This window comes from Sphaerodactylus townsendi, linkage group LG07, assembly GCF_021028975.2.
Source record: "Sphaerodactylus townsendi isolate TG3544 linkage group LG07, MPM_Stown_v2.3, whole genome shotgun sequence".
Lineage (NCBI taxonomy): Eukaryota > Metazoa > Chordata > Lepidosauria > Squamata > Sphaerodactylidae > Sphaerodactylus > Sphaerodactylus townsendi.
The window spans coordinates 67,995,507-68,021,522 of NC_059431.1; the positions used below are offsets into that span (position 1 = coordinate 67,995,507).

Below are 26,016 nucleotides of genomic sequence, written 5' to 3' on the forward strand. Positions count from 1 at the left end.
ATTCTGGACAATTCAGAAGGTTACTTTGTCAGACTGCACAGGGAGGCCATTGAAATTCACAAACACCAAGACAACTTCAACAGGAAAGAAGAGACTCTGAGAATTAACAAAGCTTGGCTACCAGTACTTAAAAACACCAAAAGCAAACTTCAAGGGCCTGCTAACAATGGACTCCACTCAAACACAGGATTTGCATTCACCAATGCTGCTGCTGCTGCAGGGCATAAAAATGTGAATCACTCCCTGGACTGATAAGCCCCACCCTCAATACAATACCATCAACCACATCTTTGCTTAACAAGTTCCACCCAAATACTTACTGATTGGTTCCCCACCCTGGGACATGGACAATATATACCCCAAACATTCCCTTCTCACATGACACAGTGTGTAACAGACTTCCCTCTGCGATACACCTCTGAAGATGCCAGCCACAGATGCAGGTGAAACGTTAGGAACAAGATCTACCAGACCATGGCCACACAACCTGGAAAACTCACCACAGCCAAAGTAGATTAATTTGCACAGGCCCAATTTGAAAGAAAAAGAAAGTAATTACTCAATCATTTAAGAGATGTAACTGAGCCTATTGGCTCAGTTAACAGCCGGGCTAGCTCCGTCTTTCTGCCGTCTCTCTGGCAGCCGCCCCCCCTCCCCCACGCCTCCCTGGGCTGGTTTCCCAGCTCAGAGAAACGCTTCTGCTGCCTCCCGAGAGTCCGAAAATGCCGGAGGTCCATTGTGAACTCCTTTGTACTAGAATTCAGTTATATCTCTCATCCAAGTCCCCAAGTGGAAAAAGGACTATCCTCATGGGGAATGTATATTCTCGTGTTACTTGAGGCCTGTTAATCTTTCTCATTCTCTGTTCCCACTTGGTCATTGAATAACGTATATTACCACAGGCAAATACCTGGCAGAAAGAGGCAGTTATGATACCAAAGAAATGTAAGAATTCATCTTATATTCAAGGGGAAGAAGGTGGGTCTAAAAAATATTTCAAATAAAAATGTTAATGTGAATATGAAAAACAACTTTGTGAACCAATTGCCTTTACTTACCTACTTTTGTTGAAATATTTATCTGTACCACAAATTATTAAAAAACCAATGTGAATATTTTTCTTGTTTTCGTGGTATGTTTTCTCTTTGTTTAAAAGATACAAATACACATCTGCAGTTTAAACTGTAATTGTGGTGTTATTTATGATCAATAATGGAAGAGAGCGAAAACATATGATTTTAACATCCCAATATGATTTTACACGAATAACATTAAGAAAATCTCACCATAAATCAAACATATGTGACAGAATATTCACAAGGGAAACAAATTAATATAAATATCCAATAGTATCTTAATTTGGAGTACAGTACCTGCCACAGCCATGTTCTGGCTGTCACTACAGAATATGCAATAGTAAACAGATGATATTCTTAACTTTTCTGATCATATAATATTATATTACATTTGTTATATATTTGTCATATTATGTTATATGCCAAATTATATTTTATGGGCAAATTAGAGAATGCTAAATTAATTTGTGATGTGTGTAGCAATCAGGACCTCCTAGCAACCTGTGGGAGGCTTTGGGAGGGGGATACAAGAGGCAGTGATTCACCCCTCTGCAAGATGACATCACTTCCAGCATGATGCAGAAATGCCAGCATTACACCAGTGGGGCACTCTGGCACTTGCCTTAAACTCTATGGTTTCCATAGTGTTTTGAGGAGAGTGATGGATCCTCCTACCTGGTAATGCCAGCACTTCCACATTTCATCTAAGTGATGTCATCAAATGGTGACTTGGATCACTCCCCTTTTTTGGCTGACCTGTTTCTGCCTGATGAACAACTGAGTGCTGGTGAGCCAAGGCAGGAGGCACCAGGAGGTTGCTCACCATTAGTGAGCACCTGGGAATCCTAACAGAGATGCAATCCTGCAGGAGCAACCACATACACATCTGTAGAGTCCTTCTCTACAGATGAAGCACGGGTGCAGCAGTGGAGTGGTGGTTAAGAGCAGGTGTACTCTAATCTGGAGGAACCAGGTTTGATTCCCCGCTCTGCCGCCTGAGCTGTGGAGGCTTATCTGGGGAATTCAGATTAGCCTGTACACTCCCACACATGCCAGCTGGGTGACCTTGGGCTAGTCACAGTTCTCCTGAGCTTTCTCAGCCCCACCTACCTCACAGGGTTGTTGTGAGGGGAAAGGGGAAAGGAGTTTGTAAACCCCTTTGAGTCTCCTGTGGGAGAGAAAGGGGGGATATAAATCCAACTCTTCTTCTTCTCTTTGGGCTTTTTATTCATACTCTGCTGAATTCCCAGATGTATAGCATCATTGTCTGGCCATGCATTCGGAGGCTGGAGGGCTGGCCCAAGGTTTTTTGGTGCCCCAAGGCAAACTATGCTTTCTCCCCAACACTCCCTCTCCAATTCCTAATTGAGAAGTCTATAATGAATGCTCTGTGTCATGGGCATTTCAAAATAAACAATGTAAAAACAAAACTGGGTAAGCTTTTCAAAAGACTTCCATGGTGTACTATGTCAATTATAGAAGACCACAATCAACAGCCATGTAGATTCTAGAAGCCAGTTAATCCCAAACTTCCCTTTTAGCCAGTAGAGGAATCACCTTGATTCCCACCCCCAATGATTATCTGTATTTGCCAAGAAGCTGGGCTGGTCCTTAAGGCAGTCCCTTCTGTGCATATACCAGAAATATCTGACTACTCCCTAGTGTGCTGATTACTTCCAAGGACAGAATGAACTTGTATATGCTGACAGGGAAGGCATAAAATAAGACAAAACAGTTTGGCCATGATCAAGCAGTGCACGGTTAAGAGCAAACGAGCAAAGTAGGAAAGGCACCATTGACTTAATTCTGTGGACTGCTTCAGGGCTGTATCCAGCTGTCCTGGGTCATGATCTATTTATATCTAGACCTGAGAACAGACATATCAGGAAAAGAAAGCAGATGTCGTATCAAAGCTCTTTCATTTTTTAAAAAAACAGGTAACTATTGGTCTGGAATTCATGTTGACAACCCACTTCATTGATTTTTGGGGGGGTTACTTTAATTTTTTATTACAATTATTGATTTATTAAAATGTATTGTGAGATGCCCAAGTGCTTTTAACTGTAAGTGCCACCACTTCCGGGTTGCTCCTGGTCATCACAAAATTGCTGTCTTTGTTTTTATAGCCTTTAAAATGTTTATATTATTATATCATTATTTCTGTGTGATAGTGATATTTCTGTGTAGTATCGATATTGTTCAGTTTTCCACAAAAGCTGATAGGCAAGAATTTGACCGGAGGTGCGGGGACAAGTGTTCTCCTCCTCTGTTCAAGGAGACAGTTTTTTCAACTATTTCAAGCCAGATTCAACTGTCATCAGAGAGAGGAGGTGGGCTTACCTTAGTGGAGTGTGGGCAGTCTGCATGTGTGCCCCAATTGAATTCTTTTTCCACTCTCTCCAGTAGGGAAGTTAGCTGCCAGGGGTTCTCGGATGATGCCAGAGTACAGTAGTTCTGCTCAGCTCTAACCTTGCTGCTGCCGCCACTTTTTTCTCCATTCTCTCTCTCTCCCTCTGACAGCTGTCCTTCTGCCCCACCCTCACAGAGCAGGGAGCAACGAGTTAGTGGGTGAGGGAGACCAAAGAGAGCAGAAACCCCCGAAGCAAGCAAAAATATCTGGGTTTGCCTGCTCTCAGCAATCGCAGGGCTTCCAGGATATGTGGTGTTGTTAAGTGCGAGCACATCTGCTGTGAAAACTCTTCTGGGAAGGAAACATACCTTCACTGTACAGCAGAGCACCAGTGTATAATTGGCCATAGACTCAAGTGCCTTGCTGGTTCTTGGTGACAAATGCTCCATTTTTATTTGGGACTTAAGTGCCTGGTCAGGGTAGTATTGTATTTGCTTAGTCTAACATTCAGTATCTCTATTCAAAAATCTAAAAACAGAAGATTTTAGTCAAGAAATATAAACTTCTGTTTAAAATAACTTCCTTTCAATTTGCTGACCAGGAGTTTTGAGCTTTCCTAATGGGAAACAAAGTCACAAGCAATTATTTAATGATGGGATATACCATTTCAGTAGAAACTATCTGAAAGTTGTTGTGATTAATCTTTTTCCCCAAACAGACCTAATTATGAGCGCACATAATATCTCCAGGGAAAACAAGTACATATTTTATTAACGTTTTCCTGTCATATACCTTTCAGTCAGACTTGTTTTACCATTCAGAGTTATACAGATAAAGAAAAGGGAAGGTGGGAGAGAAATAGAAACTGATGAGGCTTACAGGACATGCTAGAGAAAATGGAATCAGAATAGAAATGATAAGGACTGTGTTGGTAAGAACTGTCTCAGCAATAAATGTGAACACTGTTGTTACGACAGACAGGCTGTCAGATTTTAGAAGGCCTTTGCAATGGCATAGGAGCAACGGTGTGTAATACGTCTCTGACACCAAGTGGTCAGTTTGTAAAGTAGCATTGCAGAGAATATTTTGCATATCCTCCAACCATTCAACTATACATTGAAAATAATTCCCACAAAATCTGATTGTATTAGAAAAGTGCCCATCATTTTTATGACAATTACACTCTGTGTCTCCAGGAATTAAATCTCACTCCTTTGTTTGGCTGAAGCTGTTTACTAATGAATTTAGATTTTTAACCTTGGCTGTGTTGAAGATCCAGAGCAGTAAAATATAACAGCAGCCATTTAAAAAAACTGCTAAATAAAATATCCACAATTGTTTTATTTTCTATAATTTCTGAGGTAGCTACTAAAAAAACAAGAGGAGGAACCTCAATGACTTGCAGATTGTTAGCAGAGTAATTAACACAGCAAAGGTTCACCATCTGATTAAAAGTGAAGGCAAAGGTAGTTCCCTGTGCAGGTACTGGGTCATTACTGATCCATGGTGTGACATCACATCACGAAGTCTATTAGGCAGACTGTGTTAACGGGGTGGTTTGTCATTTACACTTTATCCCCAGCAAGTGGGTACTCATTTTAATGACCTTGGAGGGATGGAAGGCTATGTCAGCCTTGAAACCTTTATTCTAACTAACTGAGAATAAAAAGGAAAGAGACAGGGTCCTCATGACTAGCTGAGATAGAGAGCCAAGAGTGAGAGTGGAACTTCCAAGAAGAAGACTATTGTCCTAAGAGTAGAAATCTGGAGACAAACAAGGAAGATATTTATCAGGAGAGAAGGCACTCAACTCACTATCCTAACTGCCCTCTTGATGCCTCCTGCAGGGTCTTCTCTTCTTCTTTGTGCACCTGACACTGCCTGTTCCAACAAAGAGGGTATTTCATTTTCTTCTCTCTGACTATTACCCTTCCCTGGCAGCCCCCATAGCCTCTCCTCATTTCTTGCTTCCTTCGTACCCACCACCCAACTACCTTTATTTTCCCCTGAATCTTCACCTTTCATCCTTCCCTCTACCTGGCAGCCTCTACCTGGCAGCCCCTACCTGGACGAACTATGGCCCAGCTAAGCAGTGCAGGCAGCCAGGATTGGTTCAGTGTATGTGTTGCCAGCCACTGGGCCCAGTTCCACAGTGGGGAACTTGCAAGGACTTGCAGGGGACACCTCACTTTTCCCTATATCCCCATTCCTACACCACTGCCTCATTTCTTGTTCCTGGCATTCCCACCATCCTCACCTTTACCTCCTTCCTTCTCTCCTGACCACCTATCAATTTACATTTTTGACCCCCTATCTTCAGCTATATTAATTACTGATACTACATTTATGTTCCACCTTTTTCACAAAGTAGACCAAAAGCAATTTGCACCATTTTCTTCCATTTTATTTTCACAACAACCCAGTGAGGTAGGTAGGCTATAAGTGTGTAACTGGTCCAAGGTTATCCCTTAAGTGCCAGATTAACAGTGCAGTTCTAAAAAGGGGCTTCAATTGACCCCCAATTCTGTAACTTTTCTTTAGGACTTTACAGTACAATGCTATTATTCTGATGAGCAATTCTGATAAGATTGCCTATTCCCTTGAACTTTACTGCTTTTCACTGCTAATGCTGTGATCATAATTTATTTCCATGGGTTAAAAAATTATATCTTATTTGTTTTAACAACTGTAATTCACCCAGGATATTTTATTTAAAAATCCAGGATATAAAATTGAACAAAAAAATGAAAGCAAATTAATTTTGGTCACTGTTTTTAGTATTTATAGGGCCCATTTTCTACTGACTGCAGGCACCTGCAGTGTGAGGAGATGCTCCCTACAAAAGAACAAATATTGTTTACAAGCACCATTTTAACAACTGGTTCTGCTGAAGTGGTGCGAACCGGCTGAATCCCACCACTGGTCTTGTCCCATTGTTAAGCAATATTCCATAAAAGTTATAGTTGAAAAGAAATGTATGACCAAGATAGAATTTCAAATACTTCTCAGGTAGATAGTTTATTAGATGGTAAATAGATATATGACAGCTAATCTGTTTACTACTACCAAGACATAGAAACAAACTGGCAAAACCTGACTGTTAAAAATTGAAAGCGTATGTCAGCTTGTAAAACTGACTAGGATAGCAGAGCTTGTGCTTCTTGGGGGTGGCCAATACTAAATGTCCACCCTTCATCAATCCTGCAATCCTTTTGCAGATTTCTGCTATCAGACACTATGGATTAACTACAGCTGTGTATCTTTGTTGTTACTGTTCTTGGTATATCGGTAATATATACTAATTTCAAAAATAGAATAGTTAATAATACTTACTTAACATTAGTCTTACAAAGATTGTAAGATCATTTTCATGTTCCACAAATTCATAACTGAGAAGCAAGTTTCCACTAGTGGGCAGAGTTTGCTCAGCCCTGTTCGATCCCCCATCCCTCCCCCCTCCCCCCCATATACAGCAGCGTAATGAGTGGACTAAGTGGCTGTACGTATTTCTCAGCCAGCCTATGAGAAGTGGGAAAAGAGTGAAACTGCACAGCCGTACTCTCCCCCGTGCTCCCGAGTTCAGGAGGCACCCAAATCGCTGCTCCTGCTGCTATTGGCGGAGGATTTCGCCGAGCCACAGGGAAAGGGAGGCTGCCCTTCCAACGAACGCCTCCTCCGAGTCATCGTATCCCTTAAGCTCTGCCCCATCTTCCTCTTCTTCCTTTCTAGGCCTCCCTACCCTAGACAGACTGTCCATCAGAGGTGCGATTCCCCAGCATGGCAGATCCTTCCGAAAAGACGTTGCCTGTTACATGGCAGATCCACAGGCAAAGTGCCTTGCAGAACATAGTAGACGAGCCCGTGGAGCTAAGAGACGCTTATTCGTGTCTGGTGGTTGACGCAGCTGGGAAAGAGATGCCTTTCGGGGCCCTCTACGAGCAACAGAAGACTATCCTGGTGTTCGTGCGGGTGAGAGAAGCAACAATGCGAGCCTCCCGAATTGCATTTATAGAAGTGACATCCAGGAATCTTGGGAGGGTGGGAGTTCCAGGAAATGTTTGGGATCGCCGTTAAAACTGATTTAAAAAGGGTGATATAATTGAGAGTCCCAGCCCGAAGGCAGTCTCAAACGGCCTGACCATAAAATCCTCCAATCTCGGTAATAAGGGCCAGCAGAGGAAATGGCTTTGATCCAACGAACACTTGCTTAGAAGTAAATCCCACAATTGCCCTGGCGTTGGGCACCCAAAAAACAAAAGCCAGATTAAAAGAGCAAATCAAAATGACACGAAATAGTATATGTGAGCTTTTGAATTCTCTCAGGCTGGATTTTTAAAAGGGGAAAGGGGGGGGTCCAAGTCAAGCACCCTATTGCATCCTAAATCTGCAGTATTCCCACAACTGAAGCAGAAGAAGGCTTCAAGATGCTGGCCTCAACGAACACATGCATTGCTTTTAATGTCCAACCTGATGAAGAATTCTAGAGAATTCAAAAGCTTGCACCGTTCCCCCACACCCACTCTTCTACTTGGTATTTATAGAAATGATTGTGTGTCTTTTGTTTGGGCGTTTACTTAGAAGTAAGTCCCATGGAAAACGGTAACACTGGCTTTTGAGCATTGGTATTTTTTAAAAATAAGGAAAGGTGGTGTGACATTGCCAATGACACCATTGATGATGATATCATCCTTCCTTGAAAACCCAACTTATTTTAGTCACATCCAGAAGAAAAGTAAACTGACTTCACAACTGTGAAGCTGCCCAAACTGATTCCAGGACTTCTGGATCAACTCCCAAGCAAATCAAGATTAACTCAAGTGTACAGGAAAGGCCTGGCCTTGAGCTCCTCCACAGCTAGTATAATAGCAGGGAGCAGCCAGATCACCAAGTGACAAGGAAGGACAATAGGAACAAATGGTACAGAGAGAATAACACATGAGATAATGGAAGGAGGGGAAGAGGGTGCTATTGTGAACAAAAGGGGAACAAAATAGACCTGTTCTGCATCATATCTGTGTCTGTCCTTTATTACCGATAGCCCAACATTTGCTTAGCTCCATATAATTTACAGTGACTGACTGGAGAATTGATCTTTAATAGCATCTTCAAACAGCCTTACTGAGTTCTTGTTGTATTTCTCTCTATGCTAGCCTTTTTAAAGCCTGCGTGTGCACATCATTCATTTTTGCCTCTTCAGTTTCAATTATAATTCCATCAGCCTCTGTTATTTCAATTAGATACATCCCCATTTATTTTCATTTGTCCCAATAGATGAACAACAGGTTGGCTGCACTCTGAAGTCACTTCTAGGAGGGCAGGACCTGCTTGTTTCAGCAAAATATGTGGTTCTCCTGATCCACAAGAAGAGAAGAGTTGTAACTCTTTGTTGTTAAATATTCCGAGGAAACAAGTATGAATTGAGACCAACACCATCCATTCCCATTTCCATTTGTGAAATATCATGCATGTGACTTTCGACTCCCTGCTAACTTTTGAGACATAATAGTTCAATTGCAATGGAGTCCACTGACATCCCTGCCGGGTTTTTTCAGCATTTCTTGTGTTATGCCTGTAAGGAATATGTGGAAGATCTGGGGAAAATTTCCAAAGATTTTTTACAAGTAAGTAAAACATTTCTTACTATCTTTCAAAATATAGAATGAAAATATTACTGTTTTATGCTAGTCAGTGATCAGTGTATAGTACACCCAGTGAATAAGTTTACCCCACATATGTTTTGATTTTTTAAAAAATTATATGGTAAATATTGTACAGTCAGTGGGCCAGTGGCTACAGCGTGGTTTGTAAGGAATAAGTACTGCTTAACTTAGAAGTACATATTTTTTTATTTTTTATTTATTATTAAATTTATATACCGCCCTCCCTCGAAGGGCTCAGGGCGGTGTACAAAATAAATATAAACAAACAGAGCATAAATTAAAACTAAGACAAATATGATATAAGCTCTGTGACATTACTAAAACCTTTAAAACAGCATTACAGCATTACAATATACAAAACCAGCATCCAAGAACTAAAACTAACCCTCTAAATTCTTCATGCTTTTGAAAGCTGTTTGAAAGTGTGAAATGTTTGTTAATGTAAGTTACTTCTTGTACTACTACCAGAAAATAAAGATTTTAATGATACTTTATAAAGTAGGTTTGTTTGCTTCATCACAGTTAGAAGAGATGTTATGAGTTTTAATACGCCCAACCAATTTTGGTATTGAATGGCTGTTTTTCTGTTTCATTTACTTTTGAAAACTGTGATAGTGCCTAGTTGTTAATGGCTCTGTTAAACTGTTGTTTCTGGCTTCAGTCCCTGTTCCTTTCTCTTTGCTTTTGATTTGGGCTAGTTAGCCGTATGGGCTAGTTAGCAATTATCAGTCTAGAAGACAGACCTTTTCATCAGCAGCATTAGAGAACTGGCACTAAAATCCAAAAACACATCTGCCAGCAACACCATTGTATCGTTACTGTGATAATATAAACACATTGTATCATTTGGAGAAACTGCAATACTCACAACTGTTAAAAAAAGCCTAAGTGTGGGCATAGGGTCATTCTATAAGAACTGGTATCAGTTAGAGACTTGTATTTATATGGTATTTTTGTTTAGGATGCAAATGTAAGACTTGTGGTTATTGGACAATCATCACATCACCATATTAAGGTAAGTACAAGTGACATCAGTGACAATTTATTTAAATATTTATTATAAATTCAGCCTTCTTTACCTCTTGGCATTCCTTCCCATCAACAGTTCACCTGCTGAAACATAATCCTTTGTTTTTCTTCTACTCCCCCACAACAGCACCAGTCAAAGTGCAGAGAAGGGCAACAAGGATGATTGAGGGACTGGAGCACCTTCCCTATGAGGAGAGGCTGCAGCGTTTGGGACTCTTTAGTTTGGAGAGGAGATGGCTGAGGGGGGATATGATTGAAGTCTATAAAATTATGCATGAGGTAGAAAATGTTGACAGAGAGAAATTTTTCTCTCTTTCTCACAATACTAGAACCAGGGGGCATTCATTGAAAATGCTGGGGGGAAGAATTAGGACTAATAAAAGGAAACACTTCTTCACGCAACGTGTGATTGGTGTTTGGAATATACTGCCACAGGAGGTGGTGATGGCCACTAACCTGGATAGCTTTAAAAGGGGCTTGGATAGATTTATGGAGAAGTCGATTTATGGCTACCAATCTTGATCCTCTTTGATCTGAGATTGCAAATGCCTTAACAGACCAGGTGATCGGGAGCAACAGCCGCAGAAGGCCATTGCTTTCACATCCTGCATGTGAGCTCCCAAAGGCACCTGGTGGGCCACTGCGAGTAGCAGAGAGCTGGACTAGATGGACTCTGGTCTGATCCAGCTGGCTTGTTCTTATGTTCTTATGTTCTTAAATGGCATCCATACCTGGAGGAAGGTCAAAATAGGATATGTAGTTATATTTAATAATTGTATCAAAGCAAATTCATCAAATGTTTAATTAGTTTAATGTATACATCAACTCCGGGCACATAATTAGGGGCTAATTTTCCAAGTTTGTGACCTCAGCTGAGTTCGAGTGGTAAAGCTTAAGTGAATACTTAAAGTGGTAAAGTTTAAGTGAATACTTAAAGTGAATCAATATATGTATTCCACAAAGGGAGTATACTAAAACACATTTGAATAAATTCACTTGATTTCTGGGCATTGCTTTTAAGTATTTTGGAGCAAACGTGATTTTATTTAACATAGATACTTTAAAAAATATATTTAATGCCCTTCAGTAGTTCAGCCATTGTTGGAGGTATATTTTGCACCAAACCTTTTATCAAGTCCCTTTCAAATTGTAAACTTTGTAAATTCATAGCCATAGTTCTGACATTGGCTGCAAGGTTACCAACCTGGTCCCAAGTCCAGTTCAAGGTGTTGATTTTGTCCTTTAAAGGTTTATATGATTTGGGACTTGGGTATCTGAAAGATCATTTTCTACCATTTATTGCTGCCTAGAAATTACTATCTCAAGGAGAGACCTTGTTCACTATCCTGCCAATCAAAGAAGCTTGTCTGGTGGGCACACAACATTACCTTTTGGGTGGCAGTCCCAGAATAATGGGGCAACCTCCCCAGGGAGTCATACCTGGCCCTTCACTGCTGATCTTCAAGTGATAGTTGAAGATGGTTTTATTTAGGACTGCATTTGACTGATGTACTTTTTATTTATTTGCAGTTTTAACTGGAATTTTAACATTGTGAACTTTTATGGGTTTTTGGTTATTTTATTCATATACTTTTCATTGATTTTTTAATCATTGTTGTATTTATATTGTAAGCCCCCTTGTGTTCCACAAGGGAGAAATGTGGCTAATAAATGTTTTTAATAAATACATTGATGAGGCCTTATGATAGCAGCAGGGGCGTACCTAGGCAAACTGGCCCCCGGGGACAAAACCTGAGTTTGGCGCGCCCCCCCCCCCGCCCGGCATATGGGCCACCCTCCCCCACCATGACCAAACAATGATTTTTTGTACCAGCTCACAAAACACCTCCCACTCCCATCAAAACATATATGGCTCTCTCCCCACCAATTCTTTTCCTAATTTCCTAATCACAACAACCCTATGAGGTAGGTTGTTAGCCTCAGAAACAACTCCAAGTCAGTGCAAGTGGGTATTAAGCATGTAAATCTCTCACAAATCACCCCCAGCAAAACATTTACCAAACAAATGTTAGCATCATCTCTCACAAAACACCTCCAGTGGAATCCACCCCCAAACAGTATCACTTCCAATGGTGTTTAAACTAGGGAGCTCAGATTCTTCTTTTAAATCCACCTTAAAGGGAGAATCTGGGGTCCCCGGTGAAAACAAAATTGAAAGTGATGCTGTTTGGGGGTGGATTCTTTTGAGGGTTGGAGATTCAGATGAAACAAATAGCAGATTCGGCTGGAATCTGGGCAAATTTGGGCAAATTTGGACAAAAATTGTCCAATTATGTCCTGCCAAATATGAACAAACGTGAATGCAAGGTATTTGGGTTTGGGGGGGTATTTTTGGTGTTCTTCGCCTGTGGATGATTAAAGCCATGGCACGATGATTTCAGGGCATCCAGAGATTGTCTTCTGATGATACCTCACCCAAGTTTGTAATGTTTGGTTCAGGGGCAGCAGTTGTGACGCCTAAAATGGAATGCTCCCATCCCCATTGTTTTCAATGGAGCTAACCTGAGATGGGGGCTACTCCATTTGAGGGACCATAACTTTGTCTCCTGAATATAACTTCACCAAACTTGGTGGCACGATCATAAGAATAGTTACCAGGATGACACCCTGAAATTTTGGTGTCACTAGCCAAAATATATCCCTTCCATAACCCCAAGAAATTTGCCTAAGATTCTTTGTTTTGCAGTGACTTTGCTCCACAGCTAATGAGGAATTTCTGAGGCAGGCTGCACATTTTGAAGATAGAGGTGCCAGACTTTCAAGGTGGCTCCAAGAGGCCTTGAGTACAGCATCCAAGCTTGGTGAGCTTTGCTTCTGGAGTGGGAGTTGAGAGAGTTCTGAGAGAGCTCAGCCCACAGGAGTGGTGGAAACAAGGCTTCCTTTAAATAGCCCATAAAATTGAACCCCCAGAAGCAAAGGTCTCCAAACCTGATGCTATTACCAGGAGGTCTCCTTGAGCTATCACTCCTGAAAGTCTGGCAGTTTCTATCTTATAAATGCAGCCTGCCTTACTAATTAGAAATTCCCATTGGCTACAATGGAGCAAAGTCACTGCAAAACAAAGAATCTTGGGCAAATTTCTTGGGGTGCCTGAAGTATTTTAAAGCTATGACACCAAATTTTCAGGGTATCATCTGGTATCTATTCTTATGATGCTACCTGCGAGCATGTCTGGGGGACTAACGCAGGTCCTCAAATGGGTGCCCCATCCCAGGTTAGCTCCCATTGAAAACAATGGGGATGGGGCACCCCTTTGGGGGGTCCATAACTTTGCTGCCCCTGAACCAATAAACATCAATTTTAAGTGGGTATCATCAGGACAGTCTCTGGATGGTACTCCTGAAATTTTGGTGCCACTAGCCTTAAAAAAATGCTACTCTGTGAAACCGGAATGTGAAAACACTTAAATATTTAAAACACACAAAGACTCCTTGAGGTCGTTACTCTACTTTAGGGATCAGTCAGTTTCAGGACATAGGGTACCCCCTGTCCCTAGGCAGGAATGCCACTGGATAGCAGTCATGCAGCACAACCCTGGAGAAAGTCCAATTTAATTCAATGTGATACCATGGGCCTAAAAGTGCAGTTTTACAGTCCCATTCAAAGGAGGGGGAGAGCTAGTGGGAGCTGCGTGTCTTCATGGTGGGGCTTTTGCCCTCTCCTGGACACTTACCCCAGCAGAGGGCCAGGCACACCAGAGCCAGTCACCCCACAGCTCTGCCACTGCAGAACCTGGAAGTTTAGACTGTGGCGAGGCTGTTCTGGTGTCCCACCAGCAGAAGAGGGAGTGGACCGGAGTATTCACAGTGGTGGAGTTGACTTTAGTTGGCTCCCCACCAGGATTGAGGGCAAATAGCTCGGCATACTGGCCCTCAGACATATGCCTGCCTATTGGCAGTGTACATCCCTTCAGCCCTATGTGGCTTTTTGGCAGTTGGGAGGGCCAGGGCTTTCCCTTGCTCCCTGTGCCACCAAAAAACCTTCTGGAGACAGTAGGGCAGTGCTGTATTGGCTCTGTGGCCCACCACCTCCGGGTTTGGATGGGGCTGCCCATTTTCCAGGCAATATGAAAAACTTTGTAATTAATTCAATTGATACTTACATATTTCTTGCAGCCGTTTTGTAATTTGACAGGTTATCCCCATGAAATGTTTGTAGATCCTGAAAGGAAAATTTATAGAGCTCTTGGCATGAAAAGAGGGGAAACATCCATCACATCAGGTAGGAAATAGTATAAAATGTGAAGAGTAATGACTTCAGCTCAAGAAGCACGAAAGAATATACATTGTTTTTACATTGAATATACATTATTTGAATATAAAGTGGATAGTTTCAAAACCAGCCCACACAGAGGGAAAGTAAGAGTTTCTGCAAGGATGCAGAATCACATGACTATGCACATTTTTTAAAAAATCAAAAAAGTGGCTGAATGAGAACCAAATATGCTCCAAGAAGCACAGACTAGCCCTGTTCATATGTTGAAGTGAATGAACATAGTATGAACAAACATAGTATGTATGTGTGTACTCAAATGAAATCAGGAACCAGTCCTTGGATTAATGTGCGGTTTGAGACACACATTCACCTGAATATGCACTGAGAACTACTGAAAGCATGTATAAAAACTGATCAAGTGTACATGGCTTCTACTTATCTTCACTGTAATTTGAGAACAGGCTAATATTGAAAGCCACTGACAGTCAATTAAGGGGGAATATAAGGAAGGTGAAATAGACCAGTTCAAACTTATGAAAGGATAGAAACCTGGAAGGGAAGATTTAAGGGGAAAGTATTTTCAAACTGTTTATTCCCCTCTAATAAATCAAAGTTCCCAACTTGTTTCCTTTAGGAGCATACTGCATGGTGACAGATCTTTATTGTGAAGGTAGTGAAAGGTGCCAAACTACAGAAGAGTTTGATGTTCCTATATATACAGGAGTCTTCTTTGGTATGCAGAAAAATATTAATTTGTAGATTAGGAAAAAAATACAGATCAACCACCAAAATGATTTTGTTAGACTGAGCATGTTCATTCTCATTGGAATGCTGAGAGTGGCTGGCATAGAGAACAAACTAGAAGCCCCTAAGAGAGGGAAGTTTGGGTCATGGGGAGTTTCATATTTATTCCCCTTCTTCATGATTCTCGTATCATCAGGGACACTATCAATAGCCAGACAAATGAAAAAGTGATATATCATTGATGTATAATAATGAATAAATGTCACACCCATTAATTGTCTCCATGTATTTCATGGATCACTAGTTTGAACTCTAGGGTTTACAAGAAGCCACTCACATATGTAACATATTTACAACTTATCTTTCCATCAGCAAATTAGGATCCCTCAAGCATCCTCTACTGCCCCCCCCCCACAAAAAAACCCCCATACTGTACATGTAGCACTGCACAGCAGAGTTATTCAGATGGGTTCTACAGATATTCAAACAGTGTGATCCTAAGTATATTTCATTGCTGTTAAGACCTTTAATTTTAGTTGAATTATTTTCTCAGTACAAGATTACAGCATACTTGCAAAGCAAATGTCAATTCTCAAGCCACATATGCTTAATCTTCTGTATTACACTATTTCAGTACAAAGTCCTCATGTCAAATCCAATTTGCTATCAGGAAGCATTAAGAGCATGTGGAGAGCCATGGCTAGCCCTGCATTTGATTTCCAAGGAGATCCAGCTCAGCAGGGAGGGACTTTGATTTTAGGTCCAGGTAAGACTTTAAAGAAATGTATAGTTCTGTCTGTGAATGTCTTTTCACTCCTTGCTGCATCTGTTTGACATGGAAAGATAATGGCCTTTTCCACACAAATTGTGTACACAAATTGTTTACAGTGCCACATTTTTTTCTTTGAATTCCACTTGTTTTTTCATCTGTTTGGTTCTGAAAACTTCCCCATCATTTTTCCTCTGCTGTTTTCCCAAGTGCCTTTACCACAATTTTTAAAAATCCACTTCTGAACCAGCTTCCCTTGAGCATGCAATCATGTTGAAACAGTCTTTATTTTTTCACCCTGCCAAATACCTGGCCCTTATCCACGCCCCCATGTAGTTGTCACTTCAGCCATTTTCTCCTCCCTCTCAAAAAGACATTAAAAAATCTTTGTCATATGAAACTAGTGATGTACTGTTGAGGCAGAAATACAAAGAAACATGGTTGATTGGATCAGCTTCATTAATTTCATATCAAACTAGCAATGTAACGTTAGGGCACAGAGTGTGTGGGATAAATGCAAATAAAGATACGAGGGGGAGGAAACCCAAAATGATGGGGTAGGAATGGAAAAGGAGGTATGTGGAATGATTTCACAAAAAACATTTCTAAAACACAAGGGTTTGGACCAGTGGGAAAATCTGTGGTAAGCTGTAGATGCAGAAAAGGCCCATCTTAAGTTGGAAATGTCATGTTGCATTTCTTCTCACTTAAGATGGTATTAGGGTTGCCAATAGGCCGAGAGAGAAAAAAATCCTGTCTATTTCTCAGAAGCTTTGAGTGGAAATGGCCAGCTGGAGCTTTTCATGGTACTGAAGTAAATAGCATTACCTGGTAAATACCATCCCATTAAGCCTCTATTACAGAAACAGAACATTTTTTTCTAGGCTATTGGCAACTGAAGAAGAATTGGAGCTCTCTTGGTACTCTTTCTTAACTCTGCAGTGACTATGACTGCAGTCCTTAGGACACTGCCTTCAGAATGAGCCTCATTGAATAACATGGAAATGTTATTCAGGTAAAGAAGAAGAGGAGGAGGAGTTTGAATTTATACCACCCCTTCTCTCCTGTAAGGGGTTTACAAACTCCTTTCCCTTCCTCTGCCTACACTCCATGTTTAGGTGGAATCTCTTTTCCTTCATCTTGACCCATTACTCCTGGTCCTAGTCTCTGGAGCAGCAGAAAACAAGCTTGCTCCCTCACCAACATGACATTCCTTCAAATAGGTAAACATGGCTATGATGTTACCTCTTAACCTTCTCTTCAAACTAAACATATCCAGCTCCCTAAGTCTCTCCATATAGGGCATGGATTCCAGACCTTTTACCATTGCCCTCCTATGGACCCATACTAGCTTGTCAATATCCTTCTTGAATTGTGGTACCCAGAATTGTACACAATATTCCAGGTGAGGTCTAACCAATGCAGAATAGAGAGGTACAATTACATGATAGTGTGAATATGGGAAAAAAAGGAGAATGGGGGGATTTTTTTGCTGTCTCAAACAGAAATCCAATACATCTATATCTGAGATTCTATTTTAACAATCATCTCTAAATCTGAATCTAACCTGCCAACCATGTTGGCTGCAAAGTGATATAGGAGGCTGTCACAATAGTTTAAACAGAGAAGCGTGATGAGAGGCTTCACTCCTGCATCCAATTACAGAATATGGACTAAATGATTTTAAAGGGTTTTGCCTATTCAAACCAAACTAAACCATTTTAAAAAGGTTTTGCTTGTTCAAACTGTTTTGTGGCAAAGTTCTCCAGAATTTATCTATTAAAGGCTGATTATCAACCTTTAAATTTGATACTACAAATAAGTAAGGCATCAATTTAGTTCTTCAAATATAACCAGCAAATCAGTGTCTGTAGAGACTTCTATCTTTTATTGGGGAGGGGGGGGGAATAGTTTTTATTATGCAAGCTCCAACTCATCCAGAATGCAGCAGCAAGGGTTCTTACAGGATCTTCATGGCAGACACACATACAACCTGTGCTCGCCAGCTGCACTGGCTTTGGGTGGAACACCAAATTAGGTGCAGATTTCTTGTACTAACATACAAAGTCCTAAATGTTCTGGGACCTGCATACTTACAGGCAGCCTCTCCTGGTGTGCCACCCAAAGAGTGCTTCAGTCACCAAATTCCAACTGACTTGTGATCAAACTTACCAGCCCCAATGAAACCAGGGTTAGGACTTTTTCAGCCCTGAAGCCAATCTGGCGTAATGCTCTGTGAGGAGACTAGAGTCCTATGCAGCTTAATGCAGTTCTGCAGGGCCTGTAAGGCAGAACTGTTCTGCCAGGCATATGGTTGAGGCAGCTACAGTTGTCATCTAGACCTCCTACAACCATTGCTAACTTCCATCAACTGCTAACGTTTTAACATCTGTGATTTCTAGCTTATTCTGATTTTTAATTACCAACAAATTGTCAAGGGCCCCTCAGTGTGGTGAGTTTTACTGTTACATTTAATTCTGGTTTACCACTTGGGGTTATTTTATCTTTATTGGTTGTTTTACTTGATGTTTTTAATATTTATTACTAATGTTATTTAATGTTTATGGGATTGTTGTATGCCATCCCAAACCTGGAACAGGAGGGACAGTCTATCAAATCTTATAAATAAATGCAAACATTAATCCTACAATTGTTGTAGAAATAACTGCTAAAATTTTCAAAGTTCCTAACATTGGCTAATTATAACATAATTATAAAATACAAACCAAGGTTGAGGTTTTTATCTCACTACTTTCAGAGATTTTCAAAAAATCCCAAGTTACATACAACCAGAAATCGCATCTAATCTTTTTTTAAGACTTTCATCCAGAGAAATCTGATTTCCTTATCATGGTAATGCATATTTATAGAAAATAGCAATCTTGTCTTCCTCTAAATCTCTTCTGTCATAATCATATGAGGAGAGGCTGCAACGTTTGGGACTCTTTAGTTTGGAGAGGAGACGTCTGAGGGGGGATATGATTGAAGTTTATAAAATTATGCATGGGGTACAAAATGTTGACAGAGAGAATTTTTTCTCTCTTTCAAACAATACCAGAACCAGGGGGCATTCATTTAAAGTGCTGGGGGGGGGGAGCGAATTAGGACTAATAAAAGGAAACACTTCTTCACGCAATGTGTGATTGGTGTTTGGAATATGCTGCCACAGGAGGTGGTGATGGCCACTAACCTGGATAGCTTTAAAAAGGGCTTGGACAGATTTATGGAGGATCTTGATCCTCCTTGATCTCAGATTGCAAATGTCTTAGCAGACCAGGTGCTCAGGAGCAGCAGCAGCAGAAGGCCATTGCTTTCACATCCTGCATGTGAGCTCCCAAAGGCACCTGGTGGGCCCTGCAAGTAGAAGAGTGCTGGACTAGATGGACTTTGGTCTGATCCAGCAGGCTAGTTCTTATGTGATTACTATCTAGACACATGATTGGCTCTTAACTGAATATGAGATAATTAAAACAAGTGCAATGAGCCAATCATCAGGGGCTTATGAGTTTCATCTGATAAAGCAAGAAGGCCAGTCTTAATTCTTATCCCCTATTAAACAATTAATCTTACTTTTTCTATAACTGTTTCAATTAACTGTCAAAGACTAAAGTAACTTTTAAGCAGAGTTCACTGACAGTTGAAGAGTATTTAAACACTCAATTAAAATCAGCAAGAAAAAACTGGAACTAATAAAATATCACTACAAAGGCATTAATAGTATTTAATTTCTTTTAGGTAATGAAATCCACTTTGTGTACCTTGACAGGAATAGGTTGGATCATGTTCCCATTAATGCAGTTCTACAGCTTGCAGGAGTTCAAACAGTAGACTTTACAAACAGATTTCATATTATTGATGTATGACTTGTCGGAACAAGAATTTCCTGGATCGTCAGCTAAATTGGATGTACAACAAAAATGTATTTGACCAATACTGTTATTTCTCAAACTGGAAAATCATTGGCTATGGAGTGAGGTGGTTTCTAATAGCTGAAGAAAGACTTCACATTTGTGCATTCAAGGAACCAGTGTTGAATAGCAAATTGTATGTTCAAGTCTGCTGGACCCAAAAGGTTTTATATGTTACTTTAACTGTTTCCAAAGACTTCTTATTTAAAACAAAATCACAAAAGCAATATAATAATCAGTAAATGTTATGGCTGTTTCTAGTATTCTCTCTCTCTATATCATGTTTTAGCAGTGTCATGCTATGCTGTAATAAATAAACAGAATGCTGGGAATGCATGTTTAGAAGTGTCATGCTATGATGTAATAAATAAACAGAATGCAGGGAATCCATGTTGTGGGACTCTTTACAAAGCAATATTTGTAAATATATTTTCTTTAACTTTAGCAGTTTTCCTTGCTCCTTCTGCTAGGGAATTCCTGACTTTCTGGCAAGAATGCACACTCAATTCCAAATGGATATTAAGGTATCAGAGAGATAGTTATGAAAGTTTCAGAAAGGTAAATGTTGTGACCTCGCCTAAGTTTTGTAGAGCTGAGTCACAGGTCCCATCAGATGCAGAAAGTATGTCCTCAGTTGTATGTGTCTGTCCTCAATATTTATAACTCGAAACATGGCCAAATCTGTAGATATTTCAAACCAGAATTTGCAGCCATTAATACACAAGACTGACCTTTCTGCAAACCTGAGAAAATCTCCAGATTTTCAGGGGGAAAAAGTGCATAGGGGGTTCAATTACCCCCACCCCCAAAAAAGTAGTACATGTAACTCAGACTAAAACAGCCCTAGAAAAAGCTTTGGTCTCTCTCTCTTTTATTGACAGAAACCAAGGCTTGAAGACATTCTACACTGTTGTGGTTGTACTTTGTAAATATACATGCTGCCTGCACATTTTGGGGAGCACATTTTGGGAGGCAAATACCCCTCTCCAGTGTATTTGTTTTTAGTTTTCAGGTTGGTCTTTTCTTACGTTTTTGTCATGTCTGTTCATGGCATCAGTCTTCAGATGAATGGGTATGATACGCATTAGCATATATAAAAATGAAAAACAATGGGGAGACAGTTTCTATATCACTTTGGTATTTATCTTGCATAATTGCATAATTATTAAGCCGTAATAGATATCTTAAACTAGCTAGAATAGCTGATTTACCTGTAGTGTCATATAAACCCACTGTCAAAACTGAGCCCTTATTGGATCGTTTTCAAGGTTCCTGATGAATTGTGATTCAGCAGTTCATGTTGGGAGTCTTCTTTTGATGTTGAAGAATTGTGCAGCATGGTAGGGTAACATACTGAATTTTGCCTTTCTGAATATTAAATATGTATCAATTTTTCTTTTGTAGAGACCAGTTTGTTTGTCCTGTATAATTATCAAAAGGGCATTGTTGGCAGATGATTGCATCTACCTATAATAGTAGGTCTTTCTTCACTTAGAAGCAGCTTTGTAAACTAAAACAGTTATTTGCCACCTAATGGGCCACCTAAACAGAGAAACTAGTCAGGAGAAATATGCAGCAAATTCAGATGCTTATGTTGTCCCCATAAGCACTCAATCAGTACTACTATAAGAATTAATAAATCAGGGCTTTATGAACCACATCATCCTCCAATGTAACATAGGCAGTCGTTTCATGTGAGTGGTTTTTATATTTGCAGTGGAAAAAAATGACTAATTTTTCTTTCTTTCTGTCAGTAGACTCTATGCTGAAGTGACAGATATGTGGCATCGAGGCCAGATCCAGCCCCTTGACAGGACTTATCAGGCCATGAGCCAGTTGAGACAACCCCCCCCCCCTTCCCAACCTGGCCTGGTGAGTCTATGTGTGTGGAGGGTTGTACCTTAGCTGGTTTGTGGGCCTGATAAGCTGAGGTAGCCACACACCTCCAGTGCCAGTCTGGGCTGGGGAGCCTGCTGGAGGCTAACCAGCCAAGGTAGCCCCCCAGGGCCCAGCTCAACAAAGTCACGTTTATGTTATATCTGGCCCTCGAAACAAATAAGTTTGACACCCCTGCTCTATGCAGGTCTTCCAGATTCCCCAAAGAACTGATCTCAACCTTTTAATAAGGAATTCAGCATTGTTTTTTACATATTATATTTTGGCTTACAAACTCTTAACCACAAGCACTCTAGCAGCCATCCTACAGTTTCTGCTCATGATTCTTCCCTGAGTTTACCAGGAAAAGCAAATAGATCATTTGTCAGCACTTTATTTTTGCTATTTAGTCAAAGAAGTCGTTTCACTTGTTATTAATTGTATAAACTGTTTATATCCTCTTTACCAGAGTCTTTCACACCTCTTGGTTTCCCCTTCAAGAAGCTATCATTGCAGACTTAATTTTTCCATTCTGCCCTGAAACATCACTCTCTCCACCTCCCTTTCTGCTTTTGTATTTTGAACTGAACATTCTTACTGATGAAGAATTCTGGAAAACTTAAAAGATTGTTCAAAACTTTGTAACAAATTGGTTGGGTCTTAATACAAGAGTATTACACTGATGCTATTTTTTTGGATTTTTTTTTTCATGGACCAATGCAGCTACCTACAGTTTTGTACAAACAGTAAGTTCAACTATACACAACTGTTTTACAATCTGTGAGATTTTTAATAAATGCAACCAGCTAAAAGTTTGTGCAAAATTAGTTTGTTAAAATCATTCATCAATGAAGTACATGGGAAACTGAAATATGATCTTTGAATATCCAGCAGATGGCAGGCATCTCCTAAAAGAAAACAAAAAGAGCAGAAGGCACATTTTATGTAATGTAGATGATGGTGTGATTCATAAAAGAGGAGGAGGCTACTCACATCCTTAATATGACTTAAACATTGGAGTGGTGTGATTTTCTTCCATGTAGCTGTGTTTAAGGTTATTCAAGAACATTTTTCTAAATACTTTTCCACTATATTTGTTGAATTTATTTACAGTGAGGTCATTTACAAATATATACACTATTACCAGCAAGAAATGTTAATAAACTGTTCTCTTATTTTAATTATGGTTTGTGTAGAAGATTTTTGCAGTGGATTCTGTGGTTGTCATGAGGAGTTCAGTGATACAAATATATCTGAGGTCTCTGTGACACCTTCATTCTTAGTATATTGGGTTCTTTTTTAAAAATTAGTGGCAAGAAACAGTATTATGGCATGTAAAGGACAATAATTATTGTGACAAGCTTTTTGAATTCTAAAGTCTGGGTTCATTGGTGCATGAAATATATCCTGTTTGAAAACATGCATATATATGAGCATACATGCATGATCCTGAGTGCACACACACTGGTATAAAGGAAAAATGTAAACAATGGAACAAGTCTGCCAGTCTTGTATTTCATGGCCTTTTGATTGTACTATTCACAATTTTGTGTTGTGTAATATGTGCACCAATAGGCTCACACATCCATCTTATGAAATGTGGTCTGGTCCATGAAAGCACATGCTACAATAAACCTATTGGTCTTCAGGGTGCCACAAAAATCCATTTGTTGTAAATCCAGACACACTGGACTTTAGCTGTGAGTTAAGATTAACTACACAAAATTAAGACTGAACATTTATGTAACTACCATAGTACAGGGAGGACAGTTAAGATGTCCTAGCTGACCATGTTGACAGAACTCCATCCTTTAACAGTCTCTCTGAATACATTCATCAGTATCACAGTTTCTTTCTCCGCTAATAAAAATGAAGCACACATCTGCTAGCATATTGACAAAATTCTCAAACAGAAGTCAATTCAATGTGAATTGTTTTAATCTTATATGAATATCCGATCTGCGCAATTTGTACACCAAGGATGGATGGGCTATTTACTGGGGAAGAAAATCCCTTAGGAGGCTGCTTCCCTGAAGGATCACCTGTCCCAAAGCGCACACATACACCCCTTGCTACAGTACTGCTGATAAGGAGCTTGCAGCACCTGGATTTGCCTGGCCACTGGTAAGAAAGAGCATGGCAGTGCCTGCCTTTGTCCTTATGGCCTGCGTACATAGGGCCAGTGAAGAGGAGCAGTTAAAGTCCAGTTGTCTGGATTTATAACACTACTGGTCCATACATGCTGGGCTCAGTGAGCAAGATCAATGTGCAGACTCACCATGCTGTCCTGGGTATGATGGGGTTGCTGAGGGGGACCCTGGCAGTGCCCAGCTGGCCCAGGAAGTGAATTGAGCCCCTTGTCACCAACCACATATGATCAGTGGGATGTGTGTGGCTGATTGAGGCTTACCTTGTGTAAGCTTGGTATTGTTTGTCCTGTGTATGCCTCAATGGAAGGGGAAAGTATCAAAATTATGACAAATGAGGGATGCAACATTGATTAAAGTGGGACTAAATCTGACCTGGGAGGGGAGAATAAATAAATGTTAAAGTGTGATTACCCTGGGAAGTTCACGTAGGATATTATGCCATGAAAACCTCCATACTTTACATTAGCCATAGAAGATAACTGGGTAACACATCCTTGCAGGTGTCTTCAGTTGACATGTTATGTGAAGGCCACTGAAGAAATATTGAAAAATTTGAAAACCATCATGAGTCTGTGCTATGCTGTGTATAGGAGTCTATGCTATGTATAGGAGCACCTTAGTGACCAACAAAAATTACCCACAGTTATCTTCTATGATGGCTTATGTAATATTAAAGCTCCCTTCCTCAGATATAAAGGAGGTTTTCCATCTGCCATTTTTGGTCAGCATCTCAATGCCTTTGTGTAATATATAAACAGCTTTTATGTGGCAGGAAGATGGCTAGCACCAAACATCATTGATGTCTAACGTCTTGTAGAAGGGTGACACATCAAGTTCAATTTCCCTCTTTGTCCCTGCTGTTGATATTCAAGTGTTTCACTATGACATCACCCAGGCTGAAGCCAGGGTGATTGTGACGCCACACTGACATAACCTAATGAGAAGCGGGAGGGTGGGGGATCGAATGGGGAGGGAGAGGGGGCCGAGAGCGGCAGCAGCAGCAACGGCAGGTTGGGAACAGGCGGGGGCGGAGCTTGGGATAGCGACCGCAGCCCTCCCCTCCTTCGCCGCCTGGGCTGCCCAAGCCCCCTTTGGGGGGTAGGGCGAAGCGGCAGGGATGAGCTCGGGTGCCCTGCAGCAGCCGCCGCCACCACCGCTGCTGGAAGCACAGTCGCCATGAAGCGGAAGACCTCGGTGGCGGGGAGCCGGAGAAACTCGGCCCTAGCAACGTACCCTGCCACGCTGCCGCCGGCGGTCAAGAAAACTCGGAGCTCCGCCACTTTCCAGGAGGTGAGCGAAGAGGACGAGCCATCTCCCCGACCCCACAGCCGGGAATCTTGCCTGCAGATCACAGGTGAGGGGTGGCCTGGGTGATGCAAGCAGCGATCGGCTCCAACAAAGCAGGAGTGGGGTGCACGGGACGTTCGGGCGGGGGGGGGAGGTGTCTTATTACACAATAAGATGCTCCTCAGGGGGAGGATTCGAAATAAGCAAAAAGGGGTGTGTTCAAGCCACGAACTTTCACCATCGTAACTTGTTCATAATGAGCCTTACTGCTTTCCAAAGAATAACTTTCAAAATAGTGTGCCTTGGGGTCTCCTGATAATTCAGTTTTGAGGCAGACCTTTCATGTTGGCAGACGTAGTTCGGTGAACACTTAACACATTTTGATGAAGTTGTACAAATTATCCATGAGACAGGTGCCGCTATCAAGTCTTTTTAGGCGCCTTCAGCCCTATAGAATCTGGACAGGCTTAAAACCCAGATAAACTATTTGAGCAGGAAGTTTCTAACCTCTATGACCAGCGACTGGAATAACTGTTTGTCTGGTATTTCTAGAACTCAGATAGGTCAGGCATTCTTGTCTCTGCTTCCCTGGCACTTGGTTAATATGGTATCTTGATTAGGGGTCAAGACTTGGATTGCAATTGTCTACTCACATGAACCCATGGAAATTGTTCTGGCTCCTATTTGTGAGTTCTCTTGGAAAAACTGCTGCTTCCTGGAATTTTTAATTACCTGCTCAAGGAATAGTTTTTATTTTTAAAAGGCTATTGCTGATGCAAGAATCTTTGTGATTCTGCTGGCTATTATCTTGATAGGGAAGCAATTAAAGTGAAAAGCACTCTGAGTTGATCTGCCACTATTTTTCTGCTAACGGGATATTGTTGGAATTACATAATGTAGACTGGTAATGTTATGTTTTGTAGAATATTATT

General features: G+C 40.8%; 2 protein-coding genes and 1 long non-coding RNA gene across 9 annotated transcripts in view; 2 read left to right on the forward strand and 1 right to left on the reverse strand.

Annotated features, from left to right (window-relative positions):
• The first annotated feature begins 7,003 nt into the window (after window positions 1-7,003).
• Window positions 7,004-20,158, forward strand: PRXL2C (peroxiredoxin like 2C). 3 transcript variants are annotated; one of them, XM_048503679.1, is made up of 6 exons: window positions 7,004-7,395; window positions 8,979-9,047; window positions 10,048-10,101; window positions 14,252-14,357; window positions 15,730-15,861; window positions 19,631-20,158. In XM_048503679.1, the coding sequence occupies exons 1-6, from the start codon at window positions 7,204-7,206 to the stop codon at window positions 19,690-19,692; spliced, it is 615 nt and encodes a 204-aa protein (XP_048359636.1). In that variant the 5' UTR covers window positions 7,004-7,203; the 3' UTR covers window positions 19,693-20,158. The 3 variants fall into 3 exon arrangements, with proteins under 3 accessions (XP_048359636.1, XP_048359633.1, XP_048359637.1); XM_048503676.1 differs by having other exon boundaries at window positions 7,011-7,395; window positions 19,600-20,158; XM_048503680.1 differs by having other exon boundaries at window positions 7,292-7,395; window positions 8,698-9,047; window positions 19,600-20,158.
• A 2,258-nt stretch (window positions 20,159-22,416) lies between these two features.
• On the reverse strand, window positions 22,417-25,212 carry LOC125436557. Its single transcript, XR_007245074.1, has 2 exons — window positions 25,031-25,212; window positions 22,417-22,555 (listed from the first exon to the last, which is right to left on the reverse strand). It is a non-coding gene; the product is annotated as an uncharacterized LOC125436557 (long non-coding RNA).
• CDC14B (cell division cycle 14B) overlaps window positions 24,858-26,016 on the forward strand; it is a 67,125-nt gene continuing 65,966 nt past the window's right edge. For all 5 annotated transcript variants that reach the window (XR_007245073.1, XM_048503669.1, XM_048503670.1 and 2 more), the window contains exon 1: window positions 24,858-25,151. Coding sequence is in view for 4 of the 5 variants with exons in the window: in XM_048503669.1 (XP_048359626.1) it covers window positions 24,974-25,151 (178 nt within the window). In the remaining variant the exon portion in view is untranslated. The remainder of the gene's footprint in view (window positions 25,152-26,016) is intronic.

What these genes read in the sequence shown, in the direction of transcription:
- PRXL2C (XM_048503676.1), top strand. Translation starts at nt 7,204, where the DNA reads ATGGCAGATCCTTCCGAAAAGACGTTGCCTGTTACATGGCAGATCCAC. An exon ending in TTTCCAAAGATTTTTTACAA is followed by an intron (nt 9,048 to 10,047) that starts GTAAGTAAAACA and finishes ATTTTTGTTTAG; the next exon opens with GATGCAAATGTAAGACTTGT. An exon ending in CATCACATCACCATATTAAG is followed by an intron (nt 10,102 to 14,251) that starts GTAAGTACAAGT and finishes TATTTCTTGCAG; the next exon opens with CCGTTTTGTAATTTGACAGG.